Raw genomic sequence first — 20,444 nt, forward strand, 5'->3', positions numbered from 1 at the left:
GAGCCAAAAAGCCTTTAGAAACAACTCTTGTTACTTTTTACCAATTCACTCCTCCAGCCCAAACTCCATTTAGAATTCCTTACTAATCAAAGCTCCAAAAGTTAAGTTCTCTTTATCCTTTCAATGCCTCACACATTTATTGTCACTTTGTCTAAAATGTGTAAAAGCTTCCTGTATTGGTCCCTTCTTTGAGTCTCAGTTGCATTATTGAGCCTCCAGTAATTGTCTTAATTTGTCTCACATAATTTTTATTCTTAGTGCTGCTAAGACCTTGAGGGCAGAAGAACATTCCCCCCTTCATCAAGGCCTAGAAGGAGGCTCTGAGTCCCCGAAGGGGAAGACTTACTTCCCACTACCTGCATCTCAACCTCTGGCATTGGTGAGCATTGAAGAATTTGGGTGGGATGGAGCCACAACTGTGGGAGCCCAAAATAGGCTGCCTATGTCAGGACCTCCACTGTTCAGCCCAGCCCTCTCTCAAGTCTGGGTGGGCCTGAGGTCATGGGGCCCACTGTGGCCTTCTTATATCAAAGAACCCATTGGGAATACAGGACCCCTGAGTGGGGAGTCCCTTGTGTTTCAAAGCCTGTCTGGCCTCTCTGTCTTGCCAACTGCTGATTCTGCCTCCTGTCTCACTTTCAATCTAATTGGATGCTACAGGATCACAGTCAATAACTCTGCAGAAAGTTGCTGGACAATAGACGAGCACTCATTTCACACTCACTCCTTTCTTCATTTAGTCATGCACTCCCTCCTTCATTAGTGCACGCACTCATGCACTCAACAAATTCTCCTTTCCTGCAAAGTCTAAGGCGGGAGTCTCTTGCTCCAACCTAGGATGACAGAAGTGAATGATCCTGCCTACCAAGGCAGGGCAGTGGATATGGGCAAGAAGGTGAAGAACTGTAGGGCCCAGCAGAGGTTACACACCACCTGCCTGCAGTCCTGTTTGGCTTGGCTTGGCCTCACTGTTAAGGCTTTTGTTTATCTTTAAGATTAGTTGACACATGTTAGAAGCAGATGTTTTCACAAAGAATTCAGAGTTCCAGGACCATGGATAGAACCAGCAACAGTGAATCTGTTCCTACTGGCTGCCCTTGCCTGAGGCTGAGTTGGGGCTGTCCCCTCTGGTTAATAATGTTGCCAATCACCAAGGTCTCCACCACTCCCTAGTTTCTCCAACCCCGAAGCCCCCCTGTCAGTTGCCACCAGTTACCTTCCTGGTGGTGTTGTTGCTGTTCTTGGGCCAGCCCGCTTTAGCCCTTGACTCCCACTACCTGCACAAGAAGTTTGTGTGCCCTGTTCTGTGCAGAGTGCTTTGACAATGACAGCAGAGGGCGCTGTGGGAGAACACAGGAGACGTGCCCAAGGGCTTGCCCAGATGGCCTGGAACCAGAGATTAGCCCTACCAGTGGTGAGGAGAGAAGACACCCAAGTGCTGGCTGTGGTCTGCACTTCCATTCATTGGCTCAAACAGTGGAAGGCTGACTCCAGCAGGGTGTGCACCCCAGGTTTCCATTCATGTGTTCCTGGGCTGTCCCTGCACTGTTCACTCAGTCATAAGTGACTCATTATTCACTCAAGCATGAATCCAGCCAGCATTTATTAAATACTTGTGTGTATGGCATTGTGCCCTGCCCTGTCCTTATCCCCCAAGAGTTCAATATATGATTAGGAATTTAGCATAGAAGATTATGTGTTCTCCATGTATTGTGACTCACTCACCAAGTTCCCAGAGCATGTGGCATTAGTGTATGGCACACAATAGGTGCTCTACTGATACTTGTGGTGTGAATGAATAAAAAGATAATTATAATACCTCTTATTTACTGAGCTCTTTCAAAATTATATGTACTGTCATAATGCTCAAGGCAGGTCCTGTTACTATCCTATTTTATTGATAAAGTGAGCCCCAGAAAGGTTAAGTAAATTGCCTAAGGTCACACAGCTAGTCTTAACTCCTAGCAACTATTCCCTGTACCACTGCAGTAATGCAAGGCAAGATGCACTTGTGGTCAAGGTGCAATACATAGGGCAGCCTAGGGCTTTCAGAGGGCAGAGTGGTCACGAGGGCTGGAGCAGAGAAGAAAGTCTTCATGAAGACTGGACAGAAGGAGAGGTAGAGGAGGGAGACCATCTTACCTGATGCAAGGGGGAATGGTTGGAGGAAGGCAGGGGTTAAGGGATGGTGCCCACACATGATATGGGTTCTCCACCCATGCTTCCTGGGTCGAGGGGCTAGGGTGCCAGTAAGGACATATCCTTCAGCAAATGTGAGGTCTTCCATATTTCAAGCCCCAGGCTGTGTGCTCAGGAGGACATGAACATGAGCGAGAACTTCCCCCCAAGAAGGACAGGAAGGCAAAGGCAAAATATGCAAATGTCTATGCTCCAGGAGAGGAAATGCTGAGAGTCAGAGTGGTGTGGGAGCAATTTTCTGGGAGGAAGAGATTGGTTGCCATTGGGAAGAACAGAGCAGGCTCCTGGATGGACTAAGGCATGAGTGGTGGTAGGATCTCACTCTGTAGTGAGGAAGGGCACCCTGGGATTAGAGCAAAAAGACAAATGGGGCAGGTTGTCCCCATATGCCCCAGCTGAGGGCCTGGAGGTGGCTGACAGGGCAGGGTAGGCCCACTCCCAGAGGGCTATGTGTGCTGCGCTAAGCAGCTCAACTTTCTCCCCTGAGTGATGGGGAGCTAGGGGAGTTTTATAGGACAGGGACAGGTGTAGCTTAATAAGAAACAACAGAAAAATACTTGTCTTCTGGGGTGCCTGGGTAGTCCAGTCAGGTGGGCATCTGAGTCTTTGTTTCAGGTCAGGTGAAGAGCGCATGGGTCCTGAAATCAAGCCCCTGTAGTGTTCTGTTGCTAGCAGGAGCAGGGTTGAAGAGTCTCTCCCTCTGCCCCTCCCATCGTGCTCCCTCTCTTTCTCAGACTTTCTCAAATAAATATATCAATCTCTCTCTGTCTCTCTTACATAAAATAAATAAATAATAAATATTTTAAAAAATTAGTTGCCTTCTAAGATATAAGTTCCTTGAGGGCATGGCTCTAATTGTGGGAAAAGGATTACAAAGAGTAATGTTGAGGAATGTAGAAAGCCATCTACCCTGAGGATTTCTCCTCAGACTCTGGGAGGTGCAATGTGAATTGCCCTTTACCAGGAACCAGGATGTCTGGGCCCAGTTCCTGCTGCATCACTAACTCACTGCATAACCTTGTTCAGGTCACTCCATGGAGGTCAGTTTCTTCATCTGTAATAGAAGGTGCTAATCACTTTTGAGGGCTCTTCTAACCCAGCACACCCTCTATTAAGCTAAGATCCCATGCCAACCCCTCATCCTCCTAAGAACACTGGACAGATCCAGGCAGATATGGGAAGGCCCAACCATCCTTGCTGGGCTGTCCACATGAGAGAGGCAGAGTGGGACAGTTACCCAACAGATTCTTCAGCCCCTACCAGCCACTGGCTGACCCAGGTAGGAAGGCCCAACCTCCCAGGCAGCCTGAAGATAGCTGAAGTGTGACAGGTGCCAGAGGAGAGGAAGAGCACGGGGTTGGGTGGAGGGGAAGGGAACTAACCCAACAGCTTCCTTCCAAACCAGCTCTGTTTCACTCAGTATTTCACTAAAGGACAAAAGAGCTCTGTGAACATTTCCTGCCCTACTCCAGCCCACTCCTCTCAATGACAAATCAGCTCAGGGTTAGCTCTCTGTTGGCTCCTCAAGCAGTCTTCTCAGGAGAGCTGAGTGTCCAGGCCAGGGCTTGACTAGAATTATAGGCTTAGCACCACACTGTCAGAGCCTTTAGTGTGGCTCTCCAGCTTACGCAAGTGAGCTGCCAGCTTCCTCAGACAGGAGCCCACCCTCCAACTCTGTTTTCCTCCATGCCCCTCTACCCACTTAAATTCTATAAAATCTTCCTTGTGGAGGCCCTCCTTGACTGACTGGTTCACATTAAAACTTCCTTCACATTTCTTAGCTCATGATCTGCTAGAGCCTTCTGCCTTCAAATGTTCTGCTTTCTGGACTTCTCCAGATATTTTAAAAAGCATTTTTTCCATGTGTGGGACAGGGCCTTCTTCCAGTTCAGTTGGATACCATGCTTTTTATACTTCGTTGACTCCTTCATTCCTACCAGCAGCTTGATGGCATTGTCTTCTAAGCCCCCTAACACCTACTTTTCCATCATCCAGGGAGAGTCCCTGCTCTTGCAACCAGGGCTACCTGGTGTTTCTTATTAGATGGTCCCCTAAACCACCCTCAGGATCCTCTAAAGGGGGGTTGGTGAGTAAACTTGAACCCTACCTTCAGGGGGAATGTTGCCTATTGGGTAGGCTAAAGTTTTCCCCTAAAAGCCCAGTTCTGGGGCCATTGGCCTGTTCCAGATCACTGGCTACACTACACTTCTTGGCCTGCATGTAGGCAGGGTGCACCCATTTGGCCAACTAGGGCCTTACAGGGACTTGCAAGCCTATGGAGCTGGAGCCCACACGCAACCACCTGTACATTCACCCTAACATGGTAGATGCCTGTCGGTGACAGTCTGTTCCCTTTGGACTTGCCACCATGGCGTCCCAGGCTTCTCCAACAACCAGGGCACTGAGTGTCTCTTATTGGAGCTTACAATAGCCAACTTACTGGCTCTGACTTAGCAAGGCAGGGCAGAGTGCTCTCTTTCTGCTTTTAGGAGAAATATGCACATTTATGTAGATGAGGGTTTGGGATTATACAAATGCCTTGTTCCCCCCAAGATCCTGCTCCTGTATCCCAGTGTCTCCTGACTCCTGCCTTGTTCTGAGTCCCTGGCTACTATGACCTTCATGGCCCAGACATGGACAGCTCACCTTCATCACTGGACTTGGGTAGCTGGGGCCCTGCAGGCCCAAAGAGATGGAAGCCTGGCTCCAATTACTTCATTGTCTCCAGCATGGAGAGGGTGCACACACTTAAGATCACCCTGAGGCAGCAGTGACAAACTGATGCCCATCAGTCCCTACTGGGTCCTGCTGCCTGAAGGACCCCTTGGTTCTCTAGTAGAAAGAGTTTCCAGGTATCTTCTATTGGGTGATACCCCCTTCCCAAGCCTTCAGGGCCCACACAGGCAAGGCAGTCAAGGAACCTCCAGCCCTCCATTCAGGAGGACTATGTCCATGCATGTCCTGTTCCACATCCCAGGCTACTCTGCACCAAGCTGGAGTATGCAGAGCACTCTCCTTTCAGCTGACCTGAGGCCTTTAGGACACTGCAGACTCCTGGAGCCATGGCTGATCCCTGGTCACCTGAATGGTCTCCAGAGTAGTGGGGGCAACACACCAAAAATCATCCTGATCTTGAGGGGGTAGTAGACATATGCCAAATTCCAAGCACTAAGCTACACAAATGCTCAACTTTTCCCCTACAGGTAGAACCACAAGTATCTGCACACCTTGCCAGGATGGACCCAGCAACTGATAAAAGTAGCCCGAGCCCAATAGGAGACCTGGGAATACTGAGTGCTGATTAAGTCTTGGACCATAGCAGGCAGACTCTCACCATTTCAAAGCTGCTCCAGAAAAATTTGGGGGTTGACTCCCTCTATCCTGAAAGGTATACAAGTGGGTTAGGGAGCAGCCTGATCTCAAGAGGCCTGCCCAAGCATGGCTGATGGGGGGTTAACTGCACATGCACACACTGTGCATCAACAGGGCAAGAAACAAGGTCACTGGAGCAGGCTTCTGTGGACTCAAGGTCATCTGCCTCATTCCAAACTCTAATTACATAGTTTTCTGTTGAAGGTAGAGATGGAGAAACCAATCATTCCAGGGCAGAGCTGGACAGGCTGGGCAAGGCATCTTCTAGTAAGACACACTAAGGAGACTTTATTGCTGGTCAAGCCCAGGACCCCATCCACAGTGGGTCCAAATGGGTACTGACCATGGCAGCTGAAAACTGCAGGCTCCATGGAGGTATCACATTCCCTGATTTCAAGCTCTACTAGAAAACTCTAGTAATCAAAACAGTAGGGCACTCAAACATATAGAAATGAACATGTTTTTCCCAAAGACACAACTAGAAGATACTGGAATATATTCCCAGAGCAGTGTTAGTTGGCTGGAAGGTGATTCTTCCAAGAAGACTCCTCTTCTGGAAGAACCCTTGACCTGACTAGGTACCAAGCCCAAATAAGGATTTGCAGTTCTGCCCCAGTGTGATTCTCAGGAAGTGAGATGGAGACTGTGCCACCAAAATCCGGGCCCAAGGGCCCCCACCTGCTCTGTGTCACCCTGCAAGCAGGTGAGTGCCAGATGAAGCTGGTGAACTCTCAGGCTGAAGTCATACATTTCTCATTCTCGGAGGTCTTCTTCCATTCATATTCACCCCAAGTTCCTTTCCATTGGATTGCGAGGGCCCCGTGGTAGGGAGAAATTACCCATTGTGCCTCAACTCAACATCCTCAGGCCTCCACTGGAAGCTTTATGGTTGAAGGACCTGGGGTCTGCTTGCCATGCAGCCAGGGCCAGGCTGTCACCAAAGAGGCACTTGTAAATGCTCCATGAAGGATGGATTCCTCTATGAAGTCTGTGATGGAGGGAACCAGGAGCTCTCCTGGAGTACAAATCTCATAGGGTCAAAAACTCTACCTCCTAGCCTGTGGGAGAAGTCTCCCACATGTTCAGAAGCAGCCTCTATTAGAGAGCACAGCACTGTCCTTCACAGCTCCTCCCAGCCCTGAGAGACCCTATGATATCTAAAAGCAAAACAACCTAGGGAGCCAGTTCTGATGTGGGAAACAAAGGCAGAAGAAAAATTATTCAATTTCTGTACTACCTACACCCACTGATAAGTCCTTGAAACAGGCAGAGTAACTTTCCTCTAGGGACTCAACTGCCTTGATGTTAATACTTTGCTACGGGTGAAAGGCAATTCTAGCCCCAAAACACTCCCACCTCCCAGATCCTATAGGTTGACTTTAACATAGAAAAATTCCTTTGGGAACTTCCCTTATCTCTAAATCCCCCAAGATATGTGCTGATAATCACCTCCCAAGCATATGGCCTACCCATATACATCTAAAGGGTCTCATTACTAAGGTTTTATTAGATGGTAATAAATGACCTTTTCCCAACAATATGTAGTCCCCCAAAGGCCTTGGAAAACTTACTTCCAAAATTCCTTAGAGACTTTCCCTATCCCTAACCCCCTCCCAACCCAAAAGTATATAATGGGCCACTCCTCATGACCCCAGTGCAGCTCTTTCTGCCAGTGGGTCCTGTCCCTGTGTTTTTATAAAACCACCTTTTCACTGGAAGTGGTATTGTCTGTTATGCAAGAGTTGCAGGGGCCTGAAAATAGTCCTTTTGTCTTCAGGGGAATGGAACACATCCTGGAGAAAAGTAAGCTTTTTTTTTTTTTTTTTTTAAGATTTTATTTATTTATCGGAGAGAGAGAGGGGGAGAGAGCGAGCACAGGCAGACAGAATGGCAGGCAGAGGCAGAGGGAGAAGCAGGCTCCCTGCTCAGCAAGGAGCCCGACATGGGACTTGATCCCAGGACGCCAGGATCATGACCCGAGCTGAAGGCAGCTGCCCAACCAACTGAGCTACCCAGGTGTCCCGAAAAGTAAGCTTTTAATACATTCTAAAGTTATACTTAAATTGTAGTCAGTTGGGCCTCTTTTTAGACTTCAAATAAAAGGTCCTTCATTGTAGTATGCAATGAGACAGTGGTCATGTATGGGCAATAATTTTGTGTCCTTACCCAGAATTACATACACAAAGGGCAAAGCATGGTGCTCAATCAGTAAGTCCATAGCAGCGCTGTGACAATAGTGCAGGCAGACAGTCCTTCCATCTACCTCCCTTTTACAGTATCATCCTGTCCTCCTGGAAGACATGGGACACTGATGTCCCACCCCTTCCCAGTATATTGGCTGCAAAAGTAAATGCAGGTGCAAAAGTAAATGCAAAAAACAGCCTCACAAGTCTGTGGAAACAGCAGCTGCAGTACCAGCAGCTACCTCTATCCTAATAGTGATACCTTGCATATTTAGAGTTTTGCCTTATTGTTGTTCAAGAAAATCCACTAAAGGGATTTGGATTGGTTAGACTGCCATTGCCCAATGTGAACTTGGGACTTTGTGCTTCTGAACATGAGGGCAGTGCTTGTATGTGCTGGGTGGTGACCAGGTTTATGGAAATACAAGTAAGGGAAAGCTGTGTTGCACTATGTGTGACCCAAGGATTTAGAGGATATGGAGTCTTATCACTGTTGGCACCAAATATATTGAGCTGTTGGATTAGAATATATTGAGAATTTCTCAAATATATTGAGAAGTTGGATTAGATTCATTATATACAATAAAAGCCACCTCCCTTCTCATATGGATTATAAGATTTGCATTTTTCCTCTTGGTTTAACTACTCAATAAACGTAGTACTATTAAGGGGACTTGGTTGGCTCAGTCTGTAGAGCATGTGACCCTTGATCTTGGGGTCCTGAGCTCAGCCCCATGGTAGGTGTAGAGTTTCCTTAAAAAAAAAAAAAAAAAAAAAGAGAGAGAGAGAGAGAGTGAGTTTACTTAATACCTAAGAAAAAGGGTGGGGATCGAGTGGCTCAGTTGGTTAACTGTCTGAATTCTGATCTTACCTCATGTTTTGATCTTAGAGTTGTGAGTTCAAATCCTGCTTTAGGCATGGAGCCTACCTCCCCAAAAAATAAAGTTTACTTAAAAAAAAAATTAATTCCTGTTTTTTCTGAAAATAAATTAATTAAAAAATTAATTCTCTTTTTTCAATATACTTTATTGTTTGTATTCATTTTGTTATCTTTTGATTTTCCCTATTATATATGGTTGCTGACATTATTTTTGTGAGTCTATGATTGTCCATTTAGAGGTTTGCATTGAGGTTAAGTATTTCTTAGGGACTAGAGGCTCATAAAGTACATTAAGAAGCAAAAGGATGAGAATAGAACTACTTCAGTAAATTCATTCTAATAAATGCAGTTGAATTCTTCATGGAAAGCTTCTTGAACAGACTCTTCATTATGGACAAGAAATCTCTTTTGAAAGAAAACTAAAAACAATGGACAACAATAAAGATCATCTTTGCAAGTCATATCCAACCTACATACTTGCAAACCATTGTCTCCTCTATTCCCATCCCTGCCTTGTAAGCTATAGACCAGTACTTCCCTGTGTGGAGAGGTAAGCTATGTGAATTCAATATGAGAGGTGTTCCACTGTGTATCTACCTGACATGCTTTGCCAGCTGTCCCAGTAGTACTGTCTTGATTAAATGTATTTGAATAGAACCCTGGCAGTTTATTTCAGCTTATAAAGTTCAGTTTTTAGAAAAATCCAAAAATGTGTCAGATCTTTTGGATTCATTACAACCAGAGTGGCATGCAAAATTGAAGAACTTGAAGTGGAGAGAAGTTTGTCTGGGCTGAAAAATGTGGTATAACTAAAAAAGTTATCCTGGAAACCTTTCATCTCTGACTTGGGTTATTTCACTAGGGAGCCTCATTTGATTCTAAACTCACATATCAGTTTCACTGCTATCTGCTTTGCCATAATGAAAGCTGCTTATATGGTCCTGAGTTTACTTTTAGGCCAAAGCCCTAAGATGGGCCTCCCAATTCCTTTTGTATGTGCCCCCTTGGATTCATTACCAGGTAAAGTTACCAAGAGGCTGTTAGGTCTGGATCTATAGCTCTGTCTCTCTCCTGGGCATCAGGCATATCCCACTTAGAAATCACAGGTCTAGGAGAGTCACTGTGCCTCAATTACACTTAATTATGTATCCCATCCTCTATACACCCCCTCTTGGGTTTCTGAGTCAGGCCACTGTCCCCCACCCCCACCCCAGATACCGTCCTTCTCCTACTTGAGCTTGACATCCATAACCTTTCTATTTTCGCTATTATTCAGTAACTCCTTACCATGTGTTCTAATTTCTGTTCCCTTCTAAGACAAACTTCAGCAGCCTTTGGAAAAACATCCACAGACTTGGGGGGGGCTGTATTATCAAGTTTAGTGCTCCATGCTGCTCTAGAACATTCTAAAGATTGAGAGTTCTTTAGACTCTATATACCAGGGGCTTGTTTCACCTTTTATGTGTGTGACTCGTGTTCCCTAGAGCTGGGCATGGTGGTCCCTCTGGATATTCCTCACATCCTATTTGAGAACTTGGTGGACTCAGGTCCTCTGTGGTCCTTAGTCTGTGTCCTCATCTCATTGTGCCTCTTCTCTCTTGTCTCTATTAGGTAAATCATAAGAAACAAAAGTTTGCTACCCCAGTGTTATGGTTCTGAGAAGCAGGTGAGAAAATTATGTTTCTCTCTAATATGTTTCTTCTCTGGGTCACACACTTGCTGGTCAGCTCTCATCTCTTTTCATGAGATGGGGCCTTTGCCTTCCTCTCTGTCTCTCATTTCCTGCCCTTCCCCCTCACCACCTGTGAATGTCAGCCTCTGACATTTCTTTGCCCAAGTGGTGGCTACTAATTGCTCCCACAGAGCACCATCAGCAGAGTAAACAAAAAGAGAAAGGAAGGTTACCCAGGAAATTCAAAAGGCTGGGTACATCTTCAGAAGAAAGATGTACTGCCCATCACCTGGCCCATCCTCAAGGGCCCACCTCCAGGAAGGCAGGAAGTGTTTTCAGGAATGAGAGAGCAAACCAAGGCTCCCCTTTCCCATGTGGTATCCCAGACCTTGGCCTGCAGAGTTTTCTCTGAGTTTCTCTATGTTGGTTTGTGCAAACATCAGCAGCCTTTGCAATGGTGATGCCCACTGGCTTTGCTTACCAGACCTTGCTCCTCTGGGAGACTTCTGAGCCAAGTGACCTGCCAGTGCTCCCTCCTAATGACCATTCTCATCTGTAGAGTGAACTCTGCTGCAGAAGCTGTGCAGTCAGCAGGAGAATGGGTATCTAGGAGTAGCAGAGAAGTTTTGTTCATGGATCATTGCTATAGGTCTTTTACTTCCTTTTGGTGACTGCTTCCAAATGCCTAATCAATAATCAAGTTCAGCTCTGTCGGTGCAAGAAAGAGAATTTACTTCAATCTCTGAGGCAGGTTATACCCAAAATAGTGACTATGGTGTGTGTCTGCCCAATCACTCTGTAATTTAAAACCAACAAGTGATGCTGGCAGTTCTTGCTTCAGCCACTCATCAGCTCAGTATGTCTGTGTATCTGCCATCTTTTTCTTTGGCTAGGATATTTTTCAATATATTTAATCAAATATATCTTTCTTTCTTTCTTTTAAAGAAGAGGGTGGAATTTAATCTTAACTTACAGGACATTGCAAGATAGGAGATTCCACATAGAAATAAGAAACCCACTGAGAGGAGGAGCTCCATATAGTTCATACAGTTTCGAACTGGTCAAGTAGAGCTTTGTTGTAAAAAGTGCTACAATAACAAAACACATTTAAAAAGAGTTCTTAGTAGAGAAACAATAAGACAAATTTCTACCAAACGGAGTACACAACAAACAACTTTCTGCCTCAGCTGTACAATCTTAAAATTAAGGGTCCCAGGAGTGCTATCCTGAACCTGGAACATATACCCTTCAGAGGTAGTTTCTTGCACAACATTCTGATCTTCCTCTTCCTCTACAGAGAAATACTTCTCAATCAAGTTTAATGAAGCTTTGTACACAGACTCATTTTCATGGTTTTGTAGAGCCTCAATTTTGTCCAAATCTACACATTCTTCAATCATTATACTAAGTTTCTCCATTTCACCTAGTTTCTCAGCCGCCTGAAAGATGTTTGAAATGGCATCCAGAATAATTTTGGTATCCTTTTCAGTTAAAACGTTCATCAGTGGTTCTATTATGCCACAATGAATGAGGTGTACAATCTGTTCAACTGTTCCACCACTTGTATAGTTGCTTATAGCCCAGACAGCTTCCTTTTGTGTCTTAAAGTCTGCCTTAGAGACAACACCAATGAGGAATGGGACTAGTCCATGATTCACAATTTGCTGTATCTGGTCCTGACGGCCAAGTGTGATGTTTGACATTGTCCACGTGGCTTCCTTCTGAATATTAGTTTTGGGGCTTGTTAGCAAGCTGGGAAAAACAGCAAGTGCTTCTGCATCCATTAGAACCTAAGTCTGTTCATCTGTCCAGTGACAATATTTCCTATGGTTCTTAGCACAGGAGTCACAATGGGCAATTCAGTAACTCCTAGAAGCTTCACAAGCTGGGGCACATCTCCTGTTTTCACAACCATTTCAATCCATTCTTTTGGACCATCAGTAAGATAGAAAATGGCCCAGTAGGTATCTGCCAAGACTTCTTGATCATCGTGCGGGGGGTGCAGGATTCTTGTTGCGACAAAGGTTTATCAAGTAAGTGTCCAAATAAGGTTACATAATTAATCACATGCTAACAACGACATCAGGAACTGCAAGGAGAGCCAAAAGCGGATCAACTGCACCATACTTGATGACCAAGTCTTGAAAAACTGAACCACACTTGCAATATTTCCTAGAGCCCATACAGCTTGTTCACTGATGTGGGCATGGGAAGATGCTGAGAAATGAATGCTGGGATAGCACCTTCATCTACCACAGCCTTGGTCTGTTCTGATGTCCCAGAAGCAATGTCAGTGAGAGCCCAAGCAGATTCAAACTGAATGGGACTACAATCTGTTCTGCCCAAGAAGGACACAAATTTTGGATTCCAACCCACCTGGATTATGTTGTCTATGGGGGGCTGCCTTTCCCTAGAAAGCAGTTTCCTAGCAGCTTGAGTAGCCTGGAACTGGTTTTCCAAATTGTTGCTATTTATGCCTTTGTTAGTGTCATCAACACACCAGTTTATAGTGTGCTGGTTGTTGTGGTTTTCCTGCAGTGTAGAGGTAGCATCATGGGGACATGAGCTTACATTTCTCCTTTTCAGCATCTGATCATCCTTTTTAGCTTTCCTCAGCTCCACATTAACTTCTATTCGATGCCACCTCATTTCTGTACTGGCTTTCCCCTTGTTTTTAAGGCAGGCAGCTGGTGAATTAGCATTCTTGTTGGTGGACATGGTTATGAGACAAAGGGAGAAAGCTACATGGCCAGCTCAGGCTTCCATGGGAGGTGGTCCAGGACGCACAGGCTGTGGGTCAGCTGCCCTCAAAACGTGACCACAGATCACCCCAAAGATGGTATCCCAAATTTCCTTTCTTAATAGATGACCCATCTTGACAATGTCTAGCCTGCTTCAGTGATGATTTTAATGTAGCTCTGAGCTTATATTGTTGACTTTTCTGGTCACAGACATTCCTTCAGAAGTGGTGCCATGCAGCAAGAGATTTGTTCTCAGTGGGCTGCAAGGTTCCACCTAGACCCAGAGAGTGGGGTGGTCTTCAATCCTGGGACAGGGTGTCCCAATTCCCTGTGTTAGCTCAAAATGAGTCAGAAGTTCTACTGGAGGTCTGGTGGATGGGTTGGCTACAATCTTATCTGTTTACAACTGATAACAAGAAAGAACCTTCTCCAGAGCCAGGGATCTGCTGCCCCTTACCAGGCTTCCAGCCATTCTCAGGCAGTCCCTTCCAGCTGGACCTGGTTCCCAAGTAAACCTGGGCTCCTCTGCCATGAAATGCAAAACTCCTTTTTACAATACCTGTGGTTAAATGAGAGCAAGGAACAGAAAGCTGAAAATAGCAGCTTTCTCCCAGCTAGGCCATCAGCTCTTTCCCTCCCTGGAGCTGTCTTAAGCAAACAGCCAGAGATGGAACATTCCATCCCTCTGCCTGGACTTTCAATCCTGTCTTGCCGGCAAGACATTTCCTTTGTTTTTCCTACAGATTCCTTTAAAATGCATATTTTCAGAATCTTATTTGACATAGAAACTATCATGCTTTCTGAGATTTGCTTTCAAAGACTCCAAAAGAAAAATGGAGCTGGGTGCAAAATAACTAAGATTGGCAAAGGTTGATACTTAATCTATGAACACCAGTCAGTGAATCATTATCCTGGATCTTGTATACATTCAAAAGTGTCCATAATACAAAATATAATACAAGACACGATGGGGAGAAATTCGATTTTGGATACTACTCTTAGAACATTAATGTCATCAGAAAGTTTTAGGTTCATTTGATAACATCACATAAACTGAAGCTTTAAAAGTTCTTATTCAAAAAAATATAGTCTTTTAGATTATGCATGGTTTTATTTTATTTTATTTTTTAAGATTTTATTTATTTGATAGAGAGAGATCACAAGTAGGCAGAGAGGCAGGCAGAGGGGGCAGGGGAAGCAGGATCCCCACCTAGCAGAGAGCCCCATGTGGGGCTCAATCCCAGGACCCTAAGATCATGACCTGAGTCGAAGGCAGAAGCTTAACCCACTGAGTCACCCAGGTACCCCAGCATGCTTTTATTTTAGTGTACAACCCATTTTGCTCAAAGAAGATTCTATTGATTTAGGGTCATATACTTTTATAGATAACTAAACTATATGGTTAACAAGTAATAACCATCAAGTCTAAAAGTATATTTGTTATGACTGCACTTACAGATGTTTTCCTGCAGGTGTGAGGGGCCTTCTCCCCCCATAGTTTGCCCAGCCAGGTCTGCTGGTCCTGAGATAGTCCTGGCAGCCCACAGAACTAGTCCTTGGGAGACCCACAGCAGGCAGGCTCACCAATTCCCTTTGCTTTATTGCTTTATTTAACAGCTTCTTTAATAAATTTCACATTTAAAGGTTTTAAAATTAAATCAGTATCAAAAACTATTTCATCCTTAGAAGAAGCATGCTATTTCTAAAGAGCTATTTTTATATTAAAATCACAGAAGGATTTGCCCCAGAGTTGCGAAGTACCTCTTCAGAGATGATAAAAGGGCCCCAGTCCTTATTTTGGCAATCACTCCCTTCTTGGATCCAGAGCTTAACATCAGACAATGACTGGGGCAGTCACCTGTACACTCCGTGGTCTTCATACCCTGAGCACACGGTAGGCTTCTTCTCATAAAATCAGTACATTAGGGGCGCCTGGGTGGCTCCGTGGGTTAAGCCACTGCCTTTGGCTCAGGTCATGATCCCAGGGTCCTGGGATCAAGCCCTGCATCGGGCTTCCTGCTCAGTGGGGAGCCTGCTTCCTCCTCTCTCTCTGCCTGCCTCTCTGCCTACTTGTGATCTCTGCCTGTCAAATAAATAAATAAAATCTTTAGAAAAAAATCGGTACATTACATATTGTTTGAAGATCCACCTGCCACAGGGACTAAACTAAGCCTTTGTTGACTGTCCTTTTACATGGGGGATAATAAAAACACTGCCTCAGAGGCATGCTGTATTAAATGGGTAATGTATATGATATAGCCACCGTGGTGCTGGGCACAGAGAAAAAGTTCTTTCTGTGGAAGGACCCATACATCCTCAAAAAGCAGGGCATGAAATGTCTCCTTTTATATTCCTGCTCCCCAGTCAGTGCTTTAGGGACACATGCCTGCTGCCTAGGTCTCACACAATGGTTCCCTTCTCTTGTTGGACCCTCACAACCATACAAGGGTAGGCAATATAAAATTTGCATTTTCCTGTGAAAACTTGTTCTCATGTTGAGATTTTAATTTTTTTTTTATTTTTTCCCAGCGAGGGAAAGGCTTATTGCCTTAGCCACCAATGCTTACAGCAGGGGTTGACTACCCTGCTGCTGTCAGCACTGTTAACAGTACTGAGGAGAGAATCAGCCCAAGTCTCCAACCTCCACCCCACCCCCACCTGGTCTCAGTGAGGGGACAGTCCTGGAGGCTCAGCATGGGCCCTGCCTGTTACAGCAGCTCACTGCCTAATGGACTTCCACAGCAGAACCCGGAGATCTCACTGCTGTTTCTCACAGCCTACAGAAGGAAAGGGAAGATCTGTATCTTCTTTTCTTATTCATCTTATGTCCTAATGCAGTTATTCCAGGACCTGGAGTAAAGATATATTTAAATACAAAACGCCTTAAGACTCTACTTCCTTGGAAACTGATCTGCACTCCATTGGAAATTGATCTTCAAAGTACTGATGAGAGAAGGAGACTTTCACACCAGAAGACGTGCCAGTGGGAAATGACCTGGAGACATCCTGTTAGGTAAGGACGCACATCATTCAGATCTCAGGGCTGAGAGGGGCATTTAAAAGTGTTCAGAATAAACTGCAGCATATGTACAAATGTTTTTTCTCATTAAGGGACATGCACACTTTTTTGGTCTCAAAATCTTTCTAAGTCACGACGACATTAATTAAGTTACATCTACAAGTTACAGAATGATGGCATAATATTTATTAAATGTTAAATTTGTATATATTTATGTTTATATATGATTGGTTTACATTTTAAGCATATGGACATTTCTACTTTTACTTTTTTTACTTTTACTTTTATTATTTAAACCAATAATTTTCTTTACACATTCTAGGCTTCTGTTTTTTGTCAGTTTGGCATTACACATCATCCACTTGGGAGACAACAGTAAGAAGCATTTTATTTAAAGTCTCTTTTATTGTATATTTATTTCTTAATATCATCAGTCTCACATTTTCAATGTTTTTAAAAGATTATCAAAAAGAGAAACATAAAGGTAACAGAGAAGAAATCAACAATGCTACAGCCCAGAAGCTCCAGGAGGAAACACTCAATTGGATCCTGAATAATTTGGGAGAGGGGAACAGAAGCATGGATGGGTTGCGGCCGCAGGATTCAAGTACCTACTTCAGGGCTTTCTCAGGTAGTAAGTGGCATTGCCCCCCAAAAACTTTTCTGATCATCTCCATTATTGTGGAGAACAACCTGGAATAGATTAAGGATAAAATGAAAAACCCAACAAACCACAATTTATCATCTTCACATAAAGATATACTATAAAGTGAAAAATATGTCCTAGTGAGGTGCTCTTTTGCTGTGAAAACAAGTTTTACTCTTTCACTGGTACAATATTGCATTTACTCAGGAGGTCTCGAGGAGTGTGATTTAAATATATTCAAAACAAAGATTCCAACTCAAGTTAAAAGTAGGCCCTTGCTTGGCTTATTGCAGACTCTCAGGCTCCAGACCCTATGTCTCTCGGAGGCAGGGTGGGGGAGGGGCCTTGTCCCCCTGGTGGGGACAAGAGCTTGGGAGGGTTTTCTGTAAGTCATCCCACTGTGGGTGGTCCCCGCCTTGAAGGCCTGTTTTTAATCACTGTCCAGGGAAGTCACCTCCTGACTTTAACATCTGAAAGGAAAGGAGAGAGAAAATCCTATTTGCAGGGGCCAGGGTTTCTCCTTGGGTCCTTGAGTGGCTTCCTGACCCTCCAGTACCCCTGGCAGTTTGTTTTTAATCCTTAAATTAACAAGTAGGGTCTACCTGAGCAAACACACTTGGCAGGGAGTAAAATTTTATTGCCTCTCCAAGCAATCTCATGAGGCCCTCTCAGGGGTAGTCTAAGGCAAAGGGACAGGAAGCAGGCAGACTTGAACACCCAGGCCTCCCACCCACAGGTGTACCCCCAAGGCTCAGCTGCTGCAGGAATGGTGGCACCTGCGTGCTGGGCAGCTTCTGCATATGTCCTGCCCACTTCACTGGCCGTTATTGTGAGCATGATCAGAGGCATAGGTGGGCCTATGCAGGAGCCTGCCTGCAAGTGGGGCAGGGACGTGGGAGGGGATGAGGGGAGAAGAGGGGCTTGACCTTGCAGAGGGGAGTGGGTGTGGGTAGGGGGGCCTTCAGGGTAGCATGCTGGGGAGGGGAGTGGGGTGTGGATGGGAGTGGGTGCAGAGGCCCTGTGGGGCTCGGCATGTCTGGGAGTGGACACCAAGGGTGGAAAGGATAGGCAGTATGGGGGTTGGGCATGGGTAGTGCACACGAACCAGAAGGGCTGACACTGCCTTTCTGTCTCCTTAGTGAATGTGGTGCACTCATGCATGGAGCCTGGACCTTCCACAGCTGCCGCCTTTGCAGGTGTGTCTTCGCAGTCCTACACTGTCTCCCTCAGCAGACGCCAGACAGCTGTGGTAAGTGGACCTACGTCCTGTGCACACAGTCCACACTGACAGGGATTTCTCCTTTGTAACTCCCAATCCATAGATATTTAGCTGTTCCAGGTGACACAGAAATGAGAACATGGTTGATTGATCACTTAGGAAAGTCACATTCATTGTGAATCAGATAGCATATTATCACTATTATTTAAAATGATTCCTAAGTTTACTATGCCCAGGTACTGGGTTTAAATGTGTTTTCCAAACAGCGTCCTTAAGTGTCCTCTCAGTGAGCAGACTCTGGGGAGCTCACAAGTTGCTAAACAGAGCCAACTCTGGCAGGGAGGTTACTGACTAAATCTATAGCAATTTTCCTATACCACACCAACACCATCTCCTCAACTGTGAAGTGAGGAGGGTACTGGAGCAGGACAGGAATAGGCATGGATGATCTGGTTCTGCCCTTTACAGCCATTCACGCAGTCCCAGAGAAGGAAGGTAACTTGTAAGCAAAATTCAGGCCTGCCATGCATATTAAGAGCCACGAGGGTGTGGAGAACACATTGGGTGAACACTCAATTGTGAGAATTCTGAGCAGTGAGCAAACAACACAAATATTTCACTCACTGTAAAACTCAGTGAAGAGTGTGAATTCTCTGCATCAGAAAACAAATGTAACACTCTGCTATTGATCTTGGGCAGGCCAAGGGGCACAGGTAAAGAAGGCACAGCATTTCAGTGCCACATGCTGTATCCTCTCCCCTCTTCAGCATGCTCCGCATGGACTCCAGTGAATGAAGGCACAGCCCTTCAACCTCTTCATCAGCCATGGGGGCCTTGGTTGTACAGTGAGCAGTCAAAGCTTCTAAAGCCCCTTTTCTGTTCCTCTGTCCACCTTCTTCAGCTCTGGCCAAATCACAGATGTTCAGCACCACTTCCCACCCTTTTGTCCATGGTCAGGATGGCAATGCAGGGGCACCACCACTGGGAGTGGAGACCTCCAAACCAACCTCCTGCCCCTGCCTTCCTGGTGGGGCCAGTAGTGGAGGAACACACTTAATGAATGCTCAGCTTCCAAGCTACCTTTCTTGCTCCTCCCTTCCTCTTCTGCAACCTTGGGTAAGATGAGCTGTCAAGAGATGTTTAATGAGCAACCCATCAACCCCTCTTTCTGCCCCATCCCTTCTCATCTAGCTGTGCATAGTGTGGGCAGTGCCAGTAGGAAAAGAGAAAGTATAGTAGAGTATTGCAAAGTGTTGCAGCTTGTCCCCCTTCTCTCATGCCCACTATGTTTCCAAAGCCCTTCCTCTCTTTCAGTTGCTGGGCTTATGTCCCTGATCCACTGGCTGCTCCTTTTGTGCCCCAGAGAATGGAGGACACAAATTAAGGAACAGTTATTGGAATTGCAAGTGGGACATGTGTAGTCCTACATGTGAAGTTATATCCTACATGCCATTGGTGTTCCCAGCAATAATGTGGGAAGGGGCTAGTTGTGGTCATTTTCAGTCTCCTATGCAAGGCCACTTTGGGTTCAGAAGCAACAGGGCAGGGACTAGATTTCGGATTATCTGCTTACTGTTTTCTATTCTTGGAAATATCCGAGGGTGCAAATGCTGTCTGCCAAGGACAGTGACAATGGCTTCTACGTGTGACTTCTGCTCATCATAGTTAAACAAAATAATAATATTTCACAGTAATTTGTCAGGTGTCAAAGAACAGGAACAAACAGTACTTTTTTGTACTGTTTGACCCACTGATCCTTCCTCAGGGCAGATGACTGGTGGCTTGCTGACAGAGATGATGATGATGATGATGACATGAAGGATGATGATGAGAATGATGATGGCTGTCAGTTATTTCAGGCACTTTATTCACTTTATCCTATTTGAGTCTCTTAAGTCCATGAAATAGGTATTACTATACTTTTTATATTTAAGGAAACCAAGGCTTATAGGAGTTGATGCCCACAGCTAATAAATAAGGTCTGATATTTTTCTCTCAAGAGATTAATCACAAAAAGCTAATTGCTAATTTAGAAATACTTTATAACATTTAATTATTGAAAAATACTACAAATAAACATACCATAGCATATTTGATATAATTAATGTTATTTTATGAATAGTGAGAATATTAATTCATATTCATAGATTCACATTAATCTATGAATCTATTAATCTATGAATAAAATTGTTACCATTTATGGACATTGTGAGGACATTCCTGACTTTTGTCAAATACTTTTTTTAGTTGTGATATAATTTGCATATAACATTGTATTACTTTCAGGTGTGCAACACAATGATTTGATATTTTTATATGTTGTGAAATGATCAGCACACTAAGTCTACTTAACATCCATCACCTCACATAGTCATGGTTTTCTTTCTCATGATGAGAACTTTTAAGATCTACCTGCTTAACAACTTTTTTTTAAAAATTTTATTTATTTATTTGGCAGCGAGAGAGATCACAAGCAGGCAGAGAGGCAGGCAGAGAGAGAGGGGGAAGCAGGC

At 44.8% G+C, this 20,444-nt stretch overlaps 1 protein-coding gene and 1 pseudogene across 2 annotated transcripts; one reads left to right on the forward strand and one right to left on the reverse strand.

The window, feature by feature from the left end:
• Window positions 1-11,394: 11,394 nt before the first annotated feature.
• Window positions 11,395-13,024, reverse strand: LOC309842501 (importin subunit alpha-1 pseudogene; annotated as a pseudogene). Its single transcript has one exon. The product of its transcript is annotated as an importin subunit alpha-1 pseudogene (transcript).
• A 27-nt stretch (window positions 13,025-13,051) lies between these two features.
• On the forward strand, window positions 13,052-19,817 carry LOC309842502 (cryptic protein-like; the record flags this gene model as incomplete). The annotated part of the gene is made up of 5 exons (XM_082686701.1): window positions 13,052-13,145; window positions 16,527-16,697; window positions 17,449-17,563; window positions 17,852-17,961; window positions 19,702-19,817. 5 exons carry the CDS (start codon window positions 13,052-13,054, stop codon window positions 19,815-19,817), a joined length of 606 nt encoding a protein of 201 aa, XP_082542827.1.
• Window positions 19,818-20,444: the final 627 nt, after the last annotated feature.

This window comes from Mustela nivalis (genome assembly GCF_964662115.1).
Source record: "Mustela nivalis genome assembly, chromosome: 10".
NCBI lineage: Eukaryota > Metazoa > Chordata > Mammalia > Carnivora > Mustelidae > Mustela > Mustela nivalis.